This window comes from Cyanistes caeruleus, chromosome 1 (assembly GCF_971803275.1).
Source record: "Cyanistes caeruleus chromosome 1, bCyaCae1.hap1.1, whole genome shotgun sequence".
Taxonomy (NCBI): domain Eukaryota; kingdom Metazoa; phylum Chordata; class Aves; order Passeriformes; family Paridae; genus Cyanistes; species Cyanistes caeruleus.
In genome coordinates this window covers 12,684,888-12,708,053 of record NC_141701.1, presented here as the reverse complement: position 1 = coordinate 12,708,053, position 23,166 = coordinate 12,684,888, and the positions used below count along the sequence as shown (strand labels likewise).

General features: G+C 40.8%; 1 protein-coding gene across 4 annotated transcripts in view; it reads right to left on the bottom strand.

Annotated features, from left to right (window-relative positions):
• Window positions 1-9,306: 9,306 nt before the first annotated feature.
• Window positions 9,307-23,166, bottom strand: part of DERL1 (derlin 1) — a 16,293-nt gene continuing 2,433 nt past the window's right edge. For all 4 annotated transcript variants that reach the window (XM_086884848.1, XM_086884916.1, XM_023921457.2 and 1 more), the window contains 7 exons: window positions 22,731-22,842; window positions 19,477-19,541; window positions 16,914-16,940; window positions 14,858-14,953; window positions 14,160-14,212; window positions 12,951-13,061; window positions 9,307-11,947 (listed from right to left, as the gene is read on the bottom strand). In XM_086884848.1, the coding sequence (XP_086740974.1) occupies window positions 11,809-11,947; window positions 12,951-13,061; window positions 14,160-14,212; window positions 14,858-14,953; window positions 16,914-16,940; window positions 19,477-19,541; window positions 22,731-22,842 (603 nt within the window). In that variant the 3' untranslated portion in view covers window positions 9,307-11,808. The remainder of the gene's footprint in view (window positions 11,948-12,950; window positions 13,062-14,159; window positions 14,213-14,857; window positions 14,954-16,913; window positions 16,941-19,476; window positions 19,542-22,730; window positions 22,843-23,166) is intronic.

Genomic DNA, 23,166 nt, shown 5'->3' with positions numbered 1-23,166 from the left:
ACATGCTAAGAGCAAGGGGACACAACTGGAGCATCTGCCACAGAAACAGGATGCCAGAGGTTTTGGCACTGTCAGCCCCATTTTACAGAGGGTGAGTAGAAATACCACAGGTTAAGAAGCGCAGCTCCAAACTTCTTCTCCAGCCCAGACTCGGCTACCACCATACTTTAACTACAATTCAGCAAACAGCAAGCAAAGAGCTCTTGTGTTGGGGTGAGGGTCCAGAGGTTTGTCCCAGCATGGCCTAGGTGAAGAGTCCAGAGCCAGGAGTGTAAGCCAAAACCTATCCCTGCATCTGATGGCTGGCATGCTCTAAGGTTCCCTTATTAGGGATTTAAACAAAAGGAATTTTAATCTTTTTTTTTTTCTTTTTTTTTTCCTTTTAATGCCAGCCTTTGAATAGGGAGGGGGAATGGAAATTTTAGCACAAAGCACAAACACTGAAGGTCATGGAAAGGCAAGGAAGACATTGTCTCTATTAATATTAAAGAGAAGACCAACCCTGCTGTATCAGAGCAAAAAAATGAATACTTCTTTTGATTGGGAAGAAAGTTTCTCCATGCCTGGTTGCAGTGCAGCATTGCACATCGGAGACTGCTGTGGCTGAGAGCAAGGAGAATTAATTACTTTGCTTTTTGAAGCATGGACTGCTCTGCTCTGCTGTGCCAGCTTCAAGAACGATAAGCACTTCTCCAAAGAACGCAGTTTTGTCCTCCAGTGTGGGAGTTTTGCCCATCTAAATCACAGGAGGCTGCTGAATCTTTGTTTTGTTTTCTTCACACTTGGCCTGCACTTGAACCTGGACATCACCGCTCTCTTTTCGGACTCACAGAGAGCAATTTTGTGCCATCTGAGGAGGGGACGCTGGACCAAGCACTGTGCTGGCCACAAAGTGCCATGGTGTCATTGTGTTCAGCACTGTCCTAGGGTGGGGTTGCTGCCACCATGGAATATCACAGCCCCACAGCCCAGACAAGGCTTTGCCAAACATGAATTTATCTCCAAATCACCTCCTCTGGGAGGATTTTGCTTTCGTAGAATCATAGAATATGCTGAGTTGGAAGGGATCCATCAGGATCATTGAGTGCAATTCCTGGCCCCGCATGGGACACACAAGAATCACACCCTGTGGCTGAGTTTCAAGGGAATTTCAGCATCTAAGCAAAAGTGAAGTACTCCTCTCTCTGAGGGAGCAGGTGGTGGCACTGAACAATGTCTTCAGCACTTTATCCTCAACTAGGCAGCAGCAGAATAGGTTTACTGATAATGTATTTGGCCTTTTGGCCTATTTTGTTCAGTCTCTTTTACCTCCACTCCTACTTATCCATTTAGAAGGTGATTTATTTATTTTATTTTTTTTACAAGTGACTCGGGAACTAAAGTCATACAGGTTGATTAAGCTTTCCTCCTTTACTTGCAAATAACTTCCAAGTGGCCCTTAGCAGGAGAGGTGTTTTTGCTCAGTAAAAGCCCAGCCCACTAATTCAGGATATCTGCAGGTGCTGTTGCACTGATCTTCATCAGGCGAAATTACATGGTGTTTAAATTTTCACCATAGTGTTGACACCCCTTCTGAAAAAAAGCAGTTCCTACTTCTCCCAAAGCACAGTTTGTGGCCATGTGCAGCTTCAGCTCCTCCTCATCCCAGCTTTTTGGCAAAAGCTGTTGATTTACCTAAGCAGTTGCAAAAGAATCTAAGAACACAGGCATGGGGCAGTTTTCAAATGAGCAGCTCCTGCTGGCCTGTGTTGAACAGACCCTTCCAGCAATACTCAGTGAACCTCATCCCAGTTCTCTGTAAAGTCAAAACTGGTATCTCCTCAGCATCCTGCATGCTGGAGTTCTTAACTCATCTTCACAGCCACAAAATTAATATTTTTTTTTTAAAAAATCCAATATTCCAAACATATGACTACATATAAAAGCTACTTGGAGCTTGTCGGGTTTTATCATCCATTTCTTGATGCCAGCTAGAACTGCCTTATTCCCATGCCTTGCATAACTTATATTAATTTGGTACTACTGAAACATGGTCACCAGCACCTAAGCAAGTCAAGGATCAAGCTAACAGACAAGAAAAATCTTCTTTTCAATCATTTCTCCATTTCTTAACTGACACTCATGCTTGCTCAACACTAGATCAGTCCTTCAAATATGACCCAAGCCTAAGAGCTTCTTAGCTTAGCTTCTTAGCATCACCGCTCAGATTGCAAGACAGATGTACAGGGGTGGGGAAAAAAAATAGTTATGCCCAAATGGTCTCTGTTATAACTGCTATTCAGAAAGAGGGACTGAAGATCTAAGGTACCAATATAATTTTTCTTTCAAGTCCCTTCCCACCCTTATTCCCAGCTCTTTACTAGGGCTGCAGTGCCTGTCAGTGGCTGTTTTTCTGGCAAACACATAGCAAAGCTGAAGCCTGACACACAGTGGCATACTCAGAAAAAAATGCAAGTCTACAAAATTGCCTTTATTTATTGGCTTTACATTGCTCCCTGCCCAGAAGCACCTAAGAGCAAGCTTACCTTTTGCCATATACTTAACAGAACTTGCCATTTTAAGATACTACTCTGAAAGGGAAAATGATTAAATTGTCATAGGTCAGAGTGATTTGGCTCATAGATTAATTCATACCTCAGGTCAAAAAAAAGCAAAGCAGTGATACAGCAAGGTACATATCCAGTGTGAATGATCTTGGCAGTGGTGACAGTGCTGAGTTAAAGAACACCAGATGTGAGGGAGATGTCATGTGCTGTCCTGCCCTGCCCTGGCTATGGGGACACACAGCCCTACCACACTGTCCCACACCCTGCTGCCCAATTGGCACTTCCAGGGCAAGTTCACCAAAGAGAGTGAGCAGGAATGAGCCCTTCTCCATGCATTAAAAACCAGATCAACCCACCAAGTGTAACTGAATTCCCTCTGGTGCTTTTCAGCCATGAGGGCATTAGGACTAAACTACTCTTTGACAGTCTTCCCTAAGGTGAGAGTGCTGCTCTCATGGTCACAGAGGAACAATTGCTTTCCTATTTCCTACTCTTATCCCTGGATTCCTCCTGGGATTTTCACTCCCTTTCACTAATATGCCCATGCATCCTCTTCAGCAGGGTTTTTCCTCTAAACAATGCAGCCAGGAGTCATGATTAATCACAGAGTTTTCCATTTCCCTGCTCATTGTCCCGTGCCACTTGTTGGGAACCTTATCTTTATTATCTGGTCTTATCCTGACTCAATTACACATTAACAGAAACTCTCCTTACTCAGCAGGATTTTCTTGTGGCTTCAGAGGGCAGCTCTGTGGAATGAGCCACCCCACTAGAGCCAGCCTTGGAAGGCATTGATCTCATTCAAGATGCACAAGAGGATGCAGAAAGGTCTAGGAGAACACTGAGGAACTGGCAGGAGCAGATTTAGAGGACAAAGACTTTCGAAAGGGGAGCAGACACATTAGCTTAGTTGCTTGTATTAAACAATACGGTAAATACTGGGGCCCAGTGAGCTGTGCTCTAATAGCAGCTACAGAGCTGTCTGAGATCCTTCAGCATAGAAACTGCATCCCTAACCCTGCCCACCTAGCTACTTAACCAGGTAATACTGCTCTAGGGTCTGTTGTTATCAATCTGCTTTCAAGAAATTAGACTGATACAGTTCCTAGAGATTTACCAGACCTTCAAGGTGCAGTATCACCACACCTACACCTCCAATAAAGGATCTTCTTTAATTCTACTGTCACCTTGCCCAGGAAGGTTAAATGACATCAACTTATATCAACAGCTCTTATTATTTCTTCTTTTCTTAGAAGATACATTATGCAGAGGAATTTGCTATTTGAAAATGACAGAATAATGGGTGCAAGGTGGGGGGATATGCTCTGTTAGAGATGAGAAAAGTAATTTCTTAATGGGTGGATCTGTGAACCGCATGAGTATCTCTTGTGAAGGCAATGGTTCATCCAAAGATTTACAGCCTGGTGAGACCTCCCAGCATCAGATAGTCCAGGTGAGAAGCAAGCAGAGTAATCACCATTTGGGCAATCACAGCTTCCCTTCTGTTTGGGAAGAGTGACATGTCTGCAGTGACACTGCAATGACTGCACACACCCCTCTGCTCCCAAAAGTCTGTGCACATATTCATGGGGTGGCGCTGAAGTACAGAAACAAAGAGACAATTTGGAGAAACCATTCGATGTTCAGTTACAACAGCTAGAAAAAGATTGAGTAAGATAGAAAGCACAAAAATTCTTCTTCTGAAGTAGCAACTCCAAAAGCTCATGTGGCATTTAAGGACAAGAATTCTTGAGTTAAACTACTTACATTTGTCAGATCATCTGAGAGAACAAGTAGCTGGTATCTGGCAAACAGAGATGGATGCAAACAAGGGAAGAGGTAATTAATTGGTTATCACCTAAAGGGTTAAAAAGAGAGAAAATATTGGTAATTTACTGCCTGCATGACAGCCAGCAGAAGAGGCAAGAAAGACTGTAAGTTGCTATAAAACCAGTATTGCTACTGGCCACATGACTTTAAGTAGCAAGGGTCAACTTCTGAAAATGGTTTGGAGTTCTTTATATATGATGGCTGTCACAGCAGGCAGTGGGTGAAGTCTCTGTTACAGCCTGTCCAGGCTCTCTAAACTAATGAGGATTTACATTCTGCAGGTGCATCTGATGCCCCTGCAAGTCTTGCCTGCCTCTGCAAAATGAAGGCAGAGGGTGTGGGTCCAATGCAGTAGTGCTGAGAATATCCCTCCTCTTCCTCCTGTGCTATTGTGAAACATTAAATTTGGCCCAAATGCTTTGAGTGTAGTTTCAGATGAAAAAGAAGGAAGGTAGATCCAGAAGCTACAGGTTCTTAAACCCTTTTCGGTACTACCTGCTCAGGGAGCAAAGGAGATAGAAACCCACTGACCCAATGGTTCAAGTGAGGCCTTTTTTCAACATGCAAGTGTCATCTCACACAGGAGTCTATTTTATTTTTTTTTTAATTTTATTGCAGTGAAAAGCCATCACCACCATAACAGTTCTGGAAATAAAGGCTGCAGAAATGTTTTGCCCCAGTCAAAAAAGTAGGCTCTGATTTCAGCTTTTAAGGGTTGACTTGAACTTTAAAAGCAAAACAGAAAACCCATTATACTTCCTAAGACAATTGAAATGTCATTTTAGAAACAAAAACCTGAAGCATTTTATCCTTATCACTATCACCCAAACAAAATAATCTCATGTTGCAACCCCACCTCCACCCCACACACTATTTCTTTGCAATCCTGTCCAGTGAAACCTGTTCATGTTGCAGGCACACACAGGTCTGATCTCCAGCTAAGAACCTCCCTTCTGCACACTCCATGGCTTTGCCCCTTTATTTTCAGATTAGGAGCCTTCCCCTCTACAGCCTTCAGGAACAGCAGTTTTCATCTCAAGGCTTTCCTGAAGTAGCCTGGGAAAGGCTGCACCAAGAGGTGCCAAAGCAGGACGTTCTCAAAATTATATAGCCACTTCCTCATCCTTGTCTGTCCTATTCCCTCCTGGGTTGTAAAACTCCACCAGTTCAACCCAGCCAACTAAGGAAAGTCAAATAAATCAAGCTTACTGTCAGGTCATGCCTCCCACTCTTCCTCTTAGCTCCTGTGGACTTTTCTGGCACACTGAGGTGTGCTGGACTCCCTGGGGAGCCCCTGCCCCTGGCTATGTTCATCTTGTACTACCAATGCCAAAGCAGATGTTGATACAGCTAGAGGAATGTCTGTCCTGGTGAATGAGCAAGGGCTGCACCTCAGTTTGAATATTGCTAAGACAGAGCTGTAGAGTACAAAAAACTCCAAATATTGCTGTGCTGGATGATCCAGTACACTTCTAATTACAGCAGAAGTTTGGACTCTTACAACACTTTTGCACTCCTGCCTGTAGATCCTGACCAAATTCTTCTAAGAACATCAATCCCTAAAGATGTAATCTGGTTTCTGAATTTACACAACACAAGGACTGAAAGAACAATAAAAGCTCTTTATGCCAACAGTTGCATAAAGCTTTGGGGTCTTCAAGCTTCTTAAAACTGCCCCAGAATCTTTGCTTTCCTTTTTCAACGTTAATTGGATTTTGATCTTACGTACCTTAGGGAAGAAAAGCAAGACAGAACAGAAAACATGACAAGATTAACTTTCCTAGACGTTTATAATTCAAAACCCCAAACCCTCTAGCAGCCAAGCTTTGAATCAGATTTTCAAAAAATTATTCTGTATGTAAAAGCTCCAGAGTGAAAATACCAAATGATTAATATTAGTTGAAGTTAACTCCTTAGCTTAAGCCCCTAAAACAAATAAGGCCAATGCCTAAGGCACACACATGCCATTTTCTTTTTGCAGTTGCTTAAATTCGTAACAGCAGTAAGCACAGGCAGTTCAGTCAATGGACAACTGCTCAGAAAGACAGGTAAAGGGGCGTAACAGGCACATGGTCACGCCTTCCTTCCAGCCAAAGGTGCATCCCTGAGACCAGCTGGAGGTACAAATGGTAAGCAGTGCCTCCCTTTGCCCCTCCACCTTCTCTAGGTTAAGGATTCAATAGATGAGGACAGAGATAAGGTGTTGTTTTTCTTTGCCTGACGTCTGAATGCCGTCTGAATGAAAGACTGCAACTTTCTGAGCCCATATTGCAGATAAAAAAGCACTTTGAAAAACATTCTTTGATCAGTGAATACAATCCCTGATTAATGTTTTTCTTTCGCATTCTCAAATCCAGTTAAAACCACAACTTCCCAACAACTTTAGATCCCTTCCTAATTTATTTTTTTTACCTGAAAAATATTACCTTAGTCTTCTGTACCTCATTCATACACCAACACCACACTACTTTCCCAAAAACAAAAAGAAGCCATGATGTAATCCCAATTGCATTTCTCCATCACAGTACCTGTTCCCCACAGCCTGGGGCTATGAGCACACCTGCACAAGCACCAGGAACTGAAGCTGTTTCGACTGCACTGATCCGAGATCCTCTGTTCTACAGGAACCACACTGTGCAGGAGGGACACTCTACAGACTGCAGGAGGAGGCAGCAGCCCCTGCAGCCTAACTCTTCCTGTGCCCTCTGTGAACCCCATGGCCTGAGGGAGGTTTCACAGCACCAACACTGAGCAGTGACAGGCCAGTCACTCTTAATGAAGACAAGTGCTAAAAAAGCCTTTCCAGTTTGAGTAGGTGAGGGAGCTTTGATTTCAAAAGAGGCTGAAGGGCCTGTTAGGGTTCACTACTAACTAGCCTGGGTTCATTAGAGAGAGCTGATACACTAACTTGAAACTGAAGGGAAACAAACTGCCAAGAAACTTCCTCCATTTAACTAAATGCCATAAAGTGACCTGAACTCTGTGGTATCACAAGCAGCTTGACAAGCCCAAGGGTTGGCACAGGCATCCTCACACCTGCAGGGGCAAAGACAAGTCAATGAAACCATTAATAGAAGGATCCACCTGCTGTTCTTTAATCCAAACCCAGTCCAAAGATTTAATATACACATCCTCTTAAGAAATACTTATAAATATTCATATGTAAGAGGATTACTTCCAATGGTTTTGATTTTGAACACTACCTCCAGTGACCATGATCCTCTTCACAAAGGGTTAGGATTGGTCTGGCAGTCAGAGAAACATGGTCTTAAAATCTGATTTGATTGTAATGGCATTTTAGAAGTGCTTTATCATTTGGAGAAGGGGTAAAATAAAAAAAAAATGAAGCACCAGAATTAAGGTTTCATCATCACCTCCCCCACCCAACATTAACAAGATTCTGCAGAGGCCTTGCCAGTATCCCACAGCTACAGCTCTTTCGTGCACTTTTGCTCCCAAGTAGTGCAATCACTCCTAGATCCTGCTCCAGATGATGAAAGGGTGAGCCAAGGCTGCAAATGGAATTCCTTTCATCACCTGAACAGTGTGCTTGAAATATACAAGCAGCTGAAGTGTTCTCATCTTTTCAGTTCTAGAGAACAGCACATCATCACCTTTCAGATGTAAGTACTTCTGCTTAATATGCACATATTACAGTATTCAGCTTAATTAATCAAATATGACAACAGACTCAATTCTGAACTTCACATTGTTACTATCATCCATGGCAAAATAAGAATCTAGGGATGCTTAGAACAAGAAAACCCATTTACTAGTGTAGGCAACAGCAATGCTAAGAACATCTTCACCAAAATTAGTGCTCTGTCATACTGTGGCAAGTACAGATGGATCCATCATCCTAAGTCTAGCACAGAACAAGGGAGAGTATGAATCATCTTAATTTATGGATGCAGAACAGGATTACGAAGTCATTACAAACCAACTTCTTGTATCAGAAGCTTCAGACTGTAAATTGGAGTGTATCTCTCCAGCTCACTACCTGAACCACCAAGACAATGCAATCTTCCTCCCTGGTAAACACAGAAAGAACCTTCTGTTGCAGTGCAAACAATATGCTCCCCTGAAAATGAAAGACTCTCACTTTTCCTAGTGCAACCACTGGATGACAACAGATAATTTCTTATTAAGTCACTGGAACACCACATCACTGGGCTGTGCTGAGAGAGGAGCTGTCACCAACACAAAGTGACAGGAATGACAGATGAAGTATTTGATTTCACATTCTTGGCTCTTCTACTGACTCCATGAAGCTGGAGCAAAATCAAAAGGCACACACTTGCCACACTCTTCCATTTAGTATGGACCCAGCTTTTCCAGTACAAGCAGCACAACTAATTCACATTGCTTTATGTACCAAGTCCATGATTTTCTCTGATGCCACTACGGCAACAAACAGGAAAAGCACAGTCAGATGAACACTGAGGTCTGGAAGAATCAGAGGATGCCCAAGGTGTCCCATCTCCAAATCAGTTACAGTAAGAGCCTCAAAAGGAATTCTGGCAGCTGTGCACATTAGTCTGGACAAAGAAGGTATTGCAGAATTCCAGGCTTACCTCTGGAAAAGTGATCTGTATCACTCCCACAAAGTTTGAGGGTAAGTAGAAGGATGCTTTCTCCCAGATGACAAAGGATTAATAATCAAGTACATAAAAAACAGCTGTAAAATGGTAATAGCCCAGGAACGACACAGTCTGTCAAAACTCATGGTGCAGAGACAAAGAAAATGCTTTTATGATTTTGCAACTGATCAGAGAAGACAAGACTCCCGCCCAAAAGCAGGTCATTTTCATGAGTACTTTTATCAACAGCAGTAGATGGTGTCACAGTGCAGCTGTCAGACAATACCCATGGACCTGCAGATCACAAGGCTTGTCTTAAGCTGAAACACTATTTAGCAAAACAAAGACAGTAACAGAGATTAAAATTTTAATTTAAAACTTTGCCAACAAAAATTGATTACAAAAAGGGAAATTATCTGTACAAAATAATAAAGGAGGTACTCATTTTTAACAAGAGACTGCCATTATAAATGTATGTGGGAGGACAAACAGCAGTTCAGGTCAAGTGACAAACTGAGAAACAAACAAACTGAGTTCGTAATATGGAATTCTGAAGTGAATTTTCCATAAACAAAGTAAATTGACCTGAAGCAGCTCAGAAGCTAATCAAGGTTTATAAGAAATCTATTTTCCTTGCAAACCTTTTCCTCTTAATTTAGAGAAGGAGGACATTCTAGAAAGCAAGACCCCATGCAGTGCAGTGGGCCAGTACAATGCCTTTTGATGTGCCTTCTCTCACTCAAGCCTTCCTTTGGGCCTTCTGTACAGAAATATTCTGCACTTTGAGTGTGCCAGGGGTTTAACTGAGTCACAGACTATTGCATCTTCACTTACAAGTTGGGTCCTGACTCAAAATGAAGACAAATGCTTTGGAGACTTTGATATTCCTATGACTAAAAACTCCTATCACAAGGATGATTTTCAGACTATTCAAGTCCATATCAAATAACAGCTGTTGGTCAACAATAAAATCTGTATTTACTACACTGCACTCCTCTTTTCTACCTACCATTTTACACAAAGAAAGAGACAAGAGCATCTTTAGAAACTTATCACCAAAGAGACAAAAATGGCAGGTGATTTCTAAACTCTGTTCCTGTAAATCTTAAGCACACAGTTCTACATTTCTCCATGAGCCAAATCAATATAACAGAGTTGCAGTGAAGACAGGGAACACACATTTTTTTAAATTTCTAGTCTGCTTATTTTCCACTCAGCTTTGTATCACTTAGGATTTATAAGTTTTTACACCTTCAGAACCCAAGTTTAGTGAAGAAACAAAGTAGTAATAAAAATGTATCAGCCCAGATTCATTTCACCTACTTACAGTTACCTGAGATACCTAAATAGGGGCAGAACAGCTTTCTGTGCCCCACCTACCCAGTAAAACAACAGACAAATGCTAAAGGGCAATTCTGTCAGACTTGAAAATTATCCTAGTGACAAAGCTCCTCCTCCTTCAACTACAAAATAAAAAGTGAGCAACTACATTCTGACTTGGAATTCTTGGTTAAGATTAAAGTAACTGCATTCTTAGCTGAAGTGCTGGATTTATGTAAACCTAAGCCTTACTTGCTCACTAGCAGCTCCCAGCTAGGGAGGTCAGGGACAGCTGTCTTATAAGAATGCCATGAGACATGCACAAGTCCTCCTTACAGCTGGGAAAACTGAGATAAGTAAGAAGTTTGCTCAAGAGCATGCAGTGAGTCAGTAACAAGCTGCCATTACAGCTTCCTGGATCTTAGCCATGTGCTCTGCCCATGGGAACCCAGAGCAAGGCAAACTACTGTACAGAATCATTCCCTTTTCCATGTCAAGAATTTTTACAAAAAAAAGTACAGATACTAATAAACAGCGTATGCAATTTCTTATTTGACAATGAAAGAGTCCTGCAGTAACCTGTTATTTGTATCTTCACCCTGCCAAAGATTATTTCCAGCTTTGATTCTTAAGAACATCTTAAAGCTTTTAAGATGAAGTTGAAGATTCAGTTAAACAATGCTGCAGTCAGTACCCTAACCACAACAATGTTACATTTTCTAGTTTAAGCAGTATTTATGCTACCCAGTTTGGCAATCAAAAGAGAAACCTTGAAGCCAAGAATTCACAGATCTGGGGGGTTCGGGGAGAAAAACATGCCAGACTTCAGTTTCATCAGAACAAGCTTTGTAACATGCCATGAAGAGTTCAGAGATCTCAATTCTGTATGTATCTGTTATTACCATTTCAAACAAAGGCCCTCTAATCCTTAGCCTTGTCCAGCCCATGATATAGCAGGTAGGACAAATTCTGCATGGCAAGATACAGCTCTGCTCAAAACACAGTTTAACAACAGAAATTAAACATTTCAATTTGCTTTATGAACGCAGCAGAGAGATATCACTTAAATAATGTTTCAGAAGACCTTGGGACTTAAGCACAGCTATGGAGAAACTCAGCTTTCTAAACTTGAGGGCTTGCTTGAGACATCTGCCTCACACTAGATTCTTACTTTACTGTGGTCAACAAAGCTTTTAACATACCAGGCAAGACAGAACACCACTAGCTTGTTCCATCACATCATGGAACAGCACAGCCAATGGATCCTGTTGCAACAGACAATACTGTATAAAGAAGGCTTATTTTTAATGGCAGAATCACACTGGACACTACTGGCTAACCTGGAGCAAGATCTACATTTTTTCCTTCTGGAGTTTTTAATTTGCTCTTGAACCAGAAACATTCTTTCTTTCTAATCAGTTAAATCCAAAAGTACTACAGAGAGCTCAGTTCTTAAGCACTCTCTGCACCAGTGGTCGGTTCTACGTCCAATTGAAACCGAAGAGTTGCTGTTTTCCAAGGGCAGGAATTCTTCACTGGTCCCCTAGCCGGAAACCTTGGCCCCAGTTGTGTCTTCCACCACCCTGCTGATCTTCTGCAGCCCTTCTCATGCTGGCGGGAGGGACACCAAAGCCCGACACGCCTCCTCTCCTGTTTGGCAGCCAGCGGTAACTAGGACAAACCAGAGCAGGAGTTAGAGAAAAAGCTGTACCTTGTGGGTAAACGCCAAGGCTGTGCTTTCTTCTTTTCCAGGCACTTTCTCTTAGCTGATACACCTTGTAATAGAACTGGCTTTTCCCAACAGAACTTCAGAGAATGCTTTCTAAATCTAAGCCCTCAGCATACTGGTTAAAGGCAATACAGGGAAACTTCTGTCTCTGGGACGTATAGGGTAACAAGAGAATTGCACAGAACCAACAACATTGAGAGCAGTTTCAGAACTGTTACCACCTTGAAAGATATTTTTTAAATCAAACCTTGTCTTCTAATCTTTATGGAAAATTTTGTTTACCAGATGGGCTTGCAAGCACAGAATTAGAATATAAAGCTTCCCTATTCACTGAAACTTGTACAGAAAGTGAAACTGTAATTTAACACTTTATGCTATGAAAAGGGTTAACTGAGTTGCTAACTCAGTTTGATAGAGGAGTTTGATAGAGGAGGAATATCTGCAGCCCAAAAGGATGTGAACAAGGGCAACTGAATTACAAACTTCAGCTTCTGATAATAGTATTTCAATGCCAAAACAATGAACACGTATCAAGAAAAAGCACTTCAACTGTGAGGGTGACTGGTACAGACTGGTACAGACTGTGAAAATATAGAAAACAGATCATTTACAGGATAAAACTTCTTTTATATACCATCTGATAATTGTTAGGCAGTTCTCTTTACTGCAGCTCAATTCAACAGCAGAACTATGATATTTACTCTCACTCTTAAGAGTGGCTAAAGACGTAAGCCAACCCAAGGGGCAAGAAAGAACTCTCACATGGGCCATTTACAAATAACTCAACATTTTTTATGACTCATCAGCTCAGTCAATATGAGAGTCTGAAGAAGGCTGACTTAGCAAAGTATTTTACACTTTACAACCCCACCAAATATATGTCTGATGAACCATACAAAAAACTGCACCAAAGAAATAGTGAGGTAAAGAATCAAGACAGCTTACAGGAACTGAGGTGTGGACAGAAAATTCCTTCCTCCCAAATCCATTGGATATTTAAACATTAAGAAGAAATACAGGTGTCCAACCAGATTTCCTATCAGCTCGTTGATGACTCTGTAAAGCAAAAGAAAAAGAATGGCTTCACATGCTGTCTTCTCTAAAAATAAATGAGTGACAATCTTCTGTTCACCTGCCACCAGGCTTTGCCAGAGTCGTGACACATAAAACATTTCCCTTCCCTCAGCATTTTACAGCCACTTCTTCAGAAGGGCAAACCTCCTGTGCCAACACATCAACAGTCTGTTCCACCCTCCCTTCCAAGCCTCCTCTACATTCTGTATTCAAAACACAATTAAATATTTGTTTACATTGGGGAATCAGACCATATAGTGATTAGTGCCCAAAATAATCATCTGCAGAGCTACAGAAGTTACTGCTGTTTTCAGTGGACAACCTGTCTCCTGCTGTACTGAGCTGCTTTGTTCCCAGTTTTGTAAAAGCACTGCTGACTGGAGGCCCTTGAGTATCTTCTGTCATGCATAGAAACAGCAGGTACCTAACAGCAAGCAGTTTTCACAAGTGACGGATGAGTCAGTAGGAGGCACAGCCAGAAAAGGGAATTCAGTTTTGCTGTACTATCTCCTGCTTTTATAACTCAACCAGAAACTTGTTGTTGTCACTAATTATGTTACAGCGGCACCAAGAGGCCCCAATCAATGCAGGGCCCCAGTGAGGGGCCCACACTGTGTACAGAGGGGATTTCTGCATCACAGGGTTTTAGACAAAAAAAAAAAAAGACCAAAAAATTCAACAAGTGCTAATATGGCACACTGTGGGCTTATTGCTATTTTCCCTCGTTTAACAAACTGAAAAAAAAAATCAGATTGGACAAGCCTGTGAAGAAAAAAAAAGTAATAGCACTATCAGGTGTCAAGCTAAATTTGTTTCTAAAACCAGCAATAATAGCTGGTTCCAGGGGATGACATCTTTCTTTAGTGTGTTACTTTCTTCGTATGGAGAAGGCCTAATGCATCGTTACTAGAAAACACACCAAACTCTCATTACTCTCCCCTCACCTACATTCTATTCTCACATGCACATCTCCTCTTTGTTTTTATGTTAAATGACCACCAAGTGACACTGAGCATTATCAGTGTAAATAGCTGTAAAAGCTTTTATAACTTCCAATTGGCCATATAAGTAAATACATACGATCCACCAATGATGTAGTTGAATCCCAGAATAACCCATGGAAGGTAACAGGCCTGAAAAAGAATGCAGTGGAGAGAGTAAGTACAAGTTAAAGATGTAAATCTGCTCTCAGCTTCCCACTGGACTAATAAGCGTGATCATAATCTCAATGCTTTAGCTATTAACACAGGCCCCAATCTCTTAACTTAAGCAGATTCAAGCTAAAAATGAGCAACCACTAATATTTTCAGACAAAACATACTCATTCAAACATTATAAGCAAACATGCCTTTTGCACTCTATGTTCCACAGCAAGTTTGCACTGGAACAAAGTCCTAAAGTTTTTGATTTTGAAAAGGTCTAGAAATTATCAAAAGTGTCTTCTCTACAAGATCTGACAGAAACAGACAAGGTCACAGAAAAAAAACCAATTTAAAACATTTTGTTTCTACATTCAGCTTTTATCCAGGCTACTGTTTATCAGGAATTTTTTTCCTTTTTTTCAGAACGATAAATTGTCAGGACATCTTTTCAGTAGAGACACACTGAGTGATACCACATGGAAGACTATGAACTTTGTGTTTGCTACATCTCAAGGAGAATTCTGTGTGAGAATACAGGACACCTTTATAAGAGTTTTATATTTATATCTATATTTTGCCCCTCACCCACTACACATGCACCTTATGGGCAGAAATCTTTCCAATATGCTAACATACCTTAAATCTTGTTCCAAACCAAAATGATACAATCATGTCTCTGTTCAGCTGGGCCCACACATAAAGTACTGACATGATGAGTGGAATCATCAGCAACTGCAATGGATAAAAAAGTTACCATTACTTTCACAGAAGCATAAGAGACTCAGGCAGAAGGAGCTATGTTTCAGAAGTGGTTTGTAAGCATGGTACACCACTAAAGTCTTTACAGATTGCCCCAGAATATTTTCCAATATGTGACCTGGATCTGTTCAAAAACTATTGAGAAAGTTAAGGAGGAGAACCTACTTGGTCATTCTCCTTTGCATGACCATGCCAAAGCAAAGGGCTCCAACCTGTGCCAAGTGAAAGAGCAGCTGCAGTGAACTCCTCTGCTCATACCTACACCCACAGCAGTGAGCCCTGTACCACCAATCATTTCAGGGCACTAACCCAAGCACTCTCACCTGGGGCCAGGCTAACATGCCAGGTGAAGTGTTATCCATCCAACATCCTATGTCCCATCCTCCTGAGAGCACCACAGGGGGAAGGTGCTCCAGTCAATCCCCATTTCAGGCTATCACAGCCAACCTTGCTAGAGCCTGGAGTTAACCTGTGCTCCATGCCAGGAGCTGGGGCTGTTTCAAACACTTCTTTACACTGACTCTGTACTAGCTGATTGGACTACTTCTAGTGAAAGACATATAAAGCACTGCTTTAGCTATCTGCTGATTTCTGAACTGAAGGCAGACTGCACCAGCAACATTCCCATAAACCAGATGAATGCCATAACCAGCTCCTGTGTTTGGCATGAGGTTAAAACTCATCCCTTCAGGGGTGCTGCTATTTAACAGATTCCACATTAAAGCTAGCATCCTAACATTAGTCCAGCCTTTCACAAGCCCCATGGTGCACCGTGACTCCTCACACAAGAACCTTAGGGTCTTTATCAAAACCCTTTTTATTTTACTGAAAATAAAGCATTATCTAATATCTGAACACATTTGACTTAGGAATAGAGGTCTAGCTGTTCTACTCTATCTTCTGAATTTCAACAAAGGCCACTCAAGACAAGTAAAAAACCTCTTAAGAAAAAACACTTTTACATCAAAAAACAGACTCTTCTGTAATTCTTTGTATGCAGATAAAAAGAAGTGTATGTACCCCTTAAAAATACATGAATCGACACAATCAGACTAAAATTTGTATAATTTGTGGGTAACTCCAGCATGCTTCTCAAAAATTTGTGGTATCCTCCCCACAGAAAAGTGTAAGTATAAAGTTATGGACAGTCCTTTACACAATTTACTCAGAACCAGAGATGCATGATCACTGGTCTTGTCTACCAGGGAGCCAGAGAAGTGATGTAATAAATGCTAAGATAATTTTGTATGGAATACTACAGATATTGGTACAGTCTTTAGGTGTTGGAGACAGATGAGGATGAGAATAGCAGAGGCAGACTCAAGACATCCACCTATCTGACATTCTGTTATAACCAAAACACACTTCCCAATTTTCACCCTTAGTATTTGGGGAGATAAGAATTATTTCACTGAAACCAGTTTTTAAGACCACTATCTTAATCATTCCTGTGAGGATTTTGTATTTCATAGCTCTGGTCTCAAACTAAGCCGTATTTTTCACAAAAAAAAAAAAATTCTGTTGGCAAGTAAAAGGCATACTGAATTTGAGAAAATTAATAAACCAAAGAATTATTTTTAAGTAGAAAAATAAGAAAACAGATCTACATTTATTAAAAGAAATAGTGCATAGGTGACATCTTGTGTCCATTTTAGTAAAAGTCTGAGCACTTCCTGACTGCACAAAGACACAATTTTCACTTCTTGGCTCCCTAACCGAGTTAGGTGTGGCAGTCAGATCCAAGCTTATGTCTTCAGCTGATGCTAACCCAATGTGAAAAATTAACAATACACACACAGCAGTCCATTCTGATATAATCTGAACAGCCCAGATTAACTATTTCTGCAGTTAAGTCAATAATGCTCTCTATAAAGTCATTAAGTAGTCAAAAAGTTTTGTAAAATTAATACCCAAGAAACTGCACCACACTTACCTGCATGTCCATTACCAAGCCAGTTATCTGTCATTGCACCATGAAGGAAAATGCAGAAAAACCTGACAGACTACAACAATAAAAAGCTGCAGACACACAGAACACACATTCAAAGATCTTTAATATTCAAAATTAATACTACGCAGTTTTCGGTTAAAATTTCCAAAGATCTAGAGATGAATGAACTTAGTTTCAATAATTGCTTTTTGGCAGCCTTTCAAGTTCCCACCTCAAGTCATTACCCCAAGGGCTGATGGGTGCACTGGCTTTTCCTCCCTGATGAAAATGACTAGCTACAGACCCAATCAGTCCTTGCATAAAGGCACGTTAAATGACTGGATTCTTGGTTTAACACTGACATTTTGGTTTTCTAACTAAAGAAATACCAGATCATTCAAAAATACCAGTATATTGCCAATGAGTCACAGAGAAGTAATTTCTTAAAGTGCATCAATGCAGCTCTCAATATCCCTCTCCCACCCTGGAGCTCAAAGAACCTGTTGTAGTGACTGCTGAGTGGAAATAATCACTGAGTGATTTTAATACAATCAGGATGCTTTTAACAGTTCATAAATACATATAAAATGAGCCCAGCATTTTCCCAGATCAAGCATCCAGGCTGGTCCTTACAACACACAGGGAACAAGCAACTAGAAATTTTCAAATGACCTGTTTGAAAGTCACGTCACAATTAGATTAATTAAATGCACACAGCCAACAACATGCAATAATAAAGAAAACCTTCATCTTCGTAATAACGTAACTAAATGCACCTTGTTACAGCTGTGGCTCGACAGGACTAGCAGGAATAGCAATTCCCTCCACATAGTGGAATGTAACTAGAGATAATGTATTGATAAAGTATTTCTACACATCAGCTCTCCTGTCCATATCTGGTTCACACCAATGTCACCACTCCCTTTTTCTACCTGCTGTGCCACTGCAAATTGCTACAAGGAGACAGCAACAGCACAGACAAAATGGGAGCATCTCCAAGGATGGAGGTTCCACACACTCTCTTGCCAATCCTGCCAGTGCTTCACTGCCCTTACAGTAAACATGGTCTTTCTTACATTTAAATGGAATTTCATGTGTTTCATTTTGTGGAATTGGGTGTCGAGTCCAGACCCCTCAGCAAAGACATAGACCTGTTGGAGTGGGACCAGAGGAAGCCCACACAAATTACTGGAGGAATGGAACACCTCTCCTTTACAGAAAGGCTGAGAGAGTTGGGGGACAAACTCTTTAGTAGGGCCTTTTGCAATAGGACAAGTGGTGATAGTTTAACCAAAAAAAGGTTGATTCAGAGTAGGTGTAACAAAGGAATTTTTTACTATGAGGGTGATGAAACACTGGCACAGGTTACCCAGAGAGATGGTGGATGCTCCATCCCTAGAAATATTCCAGGTGAGGTTGAATGGGTCTCTGAGCAACCTGATTTAGTTGAAGGTGTCCCTGCTCATTGCAGGGGGGTCAATAACCTTTCAAGGTTCCTTCCAATTCTAACTACTGTATGATTCTATGACAACACCCCAGGCTGCACAATCCCAGCCCTCCCAGCTTCTCATGTGACAGATGCTTCAACGCTTCAATCATCTTCGTGACCCTTCACTGGACTCTCTCCAGTCTCCCTTGTACTTGGGAACCCAGAGCTGGGTGCAGCCCCCATACCAATCTCAAAGGCTGAGCAGAGAAGAGCAATCACCTGCCTCAACCTGCAGGCAATCCTCTGCCTAGGACAGCCCAGGGGCTGGTGGCCACTTTAGCCATAATGGCACATTGCCAGTTCATCATCAACTTTATGTCCAGCAGGACACTCTCAGGGCCTTTTCTGGAAGATGCTTTGCTTTGTCAGTCCCTGGTCTGTCCTGGTGCCTGAGGCTGTTCCTTGCCAAGAGCAGGACTCTGCAACACCCTTTGCTGAGCTTCATTCCTGGCCAGCCACTAATCCAGCCTCTAAAGATCCCTCTGAATGATAGCATAACCACCTGGATTATCAACAACTCCTCCCAGTTTTGTATTCAAGATCTAAAAGAAAATTCAGGTGGTACAGCAAAGCTCACAGAAATGTTTTCCAGCATTTCCAAACCAACAAGTCCATCTTTTTCAGGAAGTTGTCTCAGTGAAAATATCACAACACTGCTTTCACAGACTCAGATGACTTGTACCCAGCAGATAAAGGAACTCTCCATGAATTTCAGGGAATGGCAGTGATCAGTCCTTTTTGCACATGGCAGCTTGAACACACTAAATTCAGTGCTAGCTCACACAAGAGCAGCTCAGCAAAGCAACCCAGCCAGCACCAGGGACACTCACCCAGCACATGCTCAGATCTGCGTAGGCAGAGTCCCCACACTGCACATTGGTGTGAGCACATTAAGTGTTCTCCCTGCAAGGCACTCAGTACCTGTTCAGGAAGGCTACACACTTACAAACTCTACAAACTCACCTGGGAAATTTGCTACATTTTAAAACTCTTCCTTGATAAAAACTGGTCTTTGAACATATTTCAGGCAGAACTAGAACCAAAATATTTCTCAAAGTTTGATGATGAGAAGGATACAACAATGCAGATCCAGTTAAACAGGAGCATAAACATGTAATCTGCTGGCCTTCCATCAAAAGCCCCTGAAAAGAAAAGGTATCATTATGAAAGGCACTGAAATTTTGATTAAAAATTGAGAAAACTTTTATTTTTTAGAGTCTAAGAAAGCTCAGTTAATAACAGTTGCTTTGCATGCAGTCTGTGGTCTATGATTTTTTTTTAAATTTTAAAAAGCCTTAGAATAGAACAACCTACGGACTGAAAAATAAGACATTCAGCCTACTGCATTAGAGCACAAGCAGTGTCTATACTCAAAAAAGAACACACTGACTCTGGAGGTAAATAGTTTTAACTACATAAGACCCCAAAAATGGAGTTGGACCCCACTGTTCACATGAAACTGCAGGTTAGAAGCACAGAATAAGGAAACACAAGTGCACAGCAAAAGCAGAAATACCAAGTTTAATGACTGAGTCATGTGCAAACCAGCCCTTACTTAGGCAAATTGCATCCTCTTTGCATCATCTCATCAGACTCAAGACATGCAATGGTTTTTATACTGCAGAAAGTATTAGTGACAAGGAGGGTACACATGTGCAGCACATTCTGCTCCTCCTAAGCTCTACTGCTTTTCTAATTCACCATTCCAAACATGTGTCAACTTTTTCAGGACACTGGAAACAAAAATAATAGAGTAACATTCCCTGCAGGTCATATTAAATGAAATGATCTTTAGATGCTCAGTTGAGTTTGAGATCTGACAGAGACAAGGACTAAAAAATAGCCCCCTAGCAACTCCCTGCAAACATGGAAAGCTGAGGCTCGCACTCTTGCTAACTGTGGCAAAAGGCTGACAGAGACTTCAGCATCTATGCAAGACTCCCATCAACTTTCATATACACCCAGGCATGAAAGGAAAGCTTGAGAATATTGCTGAAAAAGACCCAGACCAGGGCAGGTGAAACACAGTGACAGCAGGAATCACAGTGACACACACTGTACATCATGGACAACCTGAATTACACGTTCCTAATTAAACATCAAAATGCCTAGAAAGAATGCCACTGTTTCATGTGAGCACTTCTCAGCTTCATACAAGTATTCTTAAAGGAAGAAAATCTACTTTTAAGCATTAGCTTTTTAGAATAGCCTATGTAAAACAAAATTATTAAAATACCATACTGTTTAAATTCAGCCATGCAAATTGCATGACAGGAAAAAAGTACACTTTAAAAAATATATCAGAAAGTTTTAAAGTTGTAAAACTACAGAAATTGAAGGGTTTTTTCCTACTGTTGCTATACAACAAATAAAAAGAATTAAAGAAGCTGACTAAGGCTGTAGAAATGCCAACTCGGGAATCCATCCAAAACAGAAGAAATCAAAGCTATTATTATTCTACTAATTTTTTTTGCTTCTCATTATCTATGAGATTGCAAATGAAAATATTAGACAAGCCACTTAAGTTGACTTTTTGATGAACATCTAAACAAACTGGACTACAAACTGCCAGAAAGCTCAGCACAGGTATGGGGTGAGACCTATCCCTCAGGTCCTTCCATGAGGCCTGGGGTATAATCTTCCATCTGAGAAGAGCTGCAGACCCATAATCTCATCATTGATACAGCTGGGAAGTGAACTCTGCATATTCTGCTTACTCTGTGGATATTTGTTATGTTCTTCTCCAACCAAAGCAAAACAAATGCACATCAATCTCCCCTTCCCACGGAAGCTACAGTCAGCCTGTTAGGAAAGCACACAGTACAAAACCATACAGATATTTCTGATATTTCTAATTTGAAGCTGGCAGGCAGCAGCAGTGTATGCTCAAAAACCATGCACAATGCTGAAAATGGAAGTTTTACTTTCTCCGTTACACAGACAAAAGGAGGCATAGACCAATACGGACTTCCACCTGTAAACGTTATCAATAACTTATACACCTTCCAACACAGAAGTATTCAGGCCTTTTTCACAGAAAGAAGGGTAAACCTAACCAAGGACTTCATCTATACTCAGAAAAATTACTGTAATATAAAAGCTATGCATTGGTTTAAACAACACAGATGACTTCCCAGTTTCAAAATTCAGATCTGTTGTACAGCAGAAATTTACCCTTTTCATGAGATTTGTGGCACAAACACAGACAACTAGAGCATTTTTTAAGTATATCTACAAATAGTGAGGTCTTTTAGTTTGCATAATTAACCAGGAACTCTTACTACACCTATCTTTGCCCAGTCAGAACTGCCAGCACTCTCATGTGCTCATAAACTACTGCAGAAAGGCTCAAAAGGAAGTAGGACTAATTTCTAGCTATTAAACTAGTATTTAACTTTCACTAAAAAAACAACCAAATATAATTTGGCACCACTCCTCCCTTTCCCCACTACTGTTCTTAAGACTTAAACGTGATTCTACAATACTCTCTGGATAGCAGATCTATCAGGGATCTCTTCTCTCATGGGACTTCCCAAACATCACCTTTCAATGCATTCCCCTTTACATCATCAGTTCTAAGACTCCATTAGAACTATACTAAAATTTTTGTTCACAAAGTTTTGTTCTTCTCTTTCAGGAGACTGGTTTTGCAAATACTTTAATTATTTATGTCAATTGAACCAATTTTTCGGTTTAATGAAACCAATTCTAGGTTTAATGAACTAGGCAGTGCAAAGGGAAACCAGTTTTGAAGGTACCTTGTACCAACAATCCCTTTTTTTGAGAGAAATGATCTATTATCTGATCTCTTTTTTTTTTCACCAAATTTTTCCCCTTTACTGAAAATCCTTCTAGTCTCTTAATTTTTTCACATATCTGTTAGGCAGAGACTAGACTTCCTTTGTAAGGAGGTATCTCTCAATTCAACACAGACAACAGAATAGCACAAATAAGAATCCCTATTAAAGCAAGAAAAAACTTATGTTATTTTCTCCCAATGGATAAACCCATTACATTATACTCTATCATCCTTCTTTGATAAAAACATCAGATACAAAAAAACCAGAGGTAAACACCATCTTTTAATCTTCTTCTTTTCTTTTAATTTTCTTCTTCTTTTAAGCTTCTTTAAATCCAGCAACTAAAAGCCCTCCTACTGAAACAAGTCCAAAGTTCAGATGATAAACGGCCAAAGGGAAGGAGCCAGCCACAGAAAATCAGTTTTCAGAGGAGTTTCACACTGACCAACACAAGCTAGCACAGAGATGAGCCATCTCTTATCGGCTCCAGGAAGGGTTCACCAGATATGTACAATTTAATGATCAACATACCTGTTTCTAATCGTGATGAATATTGATACAAGAAATACAAATTCACCAAGTAGAGAAATCCTGTTCCAGGTCCCACTGGGAAGAAGAAAGTCGCCGTTATGGGCCGCCAGATCTGTCCAGATCAATAGAGAAAGACATATTTATAAACTGCAGAATGAACTCATATGCACAGGCTTTTTATTTACATTCATTACTTGATAATGAATGAAAACTTGGAACATCAAGAAGAATAAAAATAGCCCAAGTATCGATTGCTGCTGCTTCAGCAGCTTTTATAGTTGTGGTGTTTTTTTCAATCCAGTAAGCAAAGCTATTAACACTACACCAGAAATAATACACAACTCTTCAAACTGCTTTCCATCACATCTTTGCAGCAGTGAGTCTTTAATGCAGTGCAAAAGAGACTCACTGGCAAGGATGCTACCCTGTTTAAAAA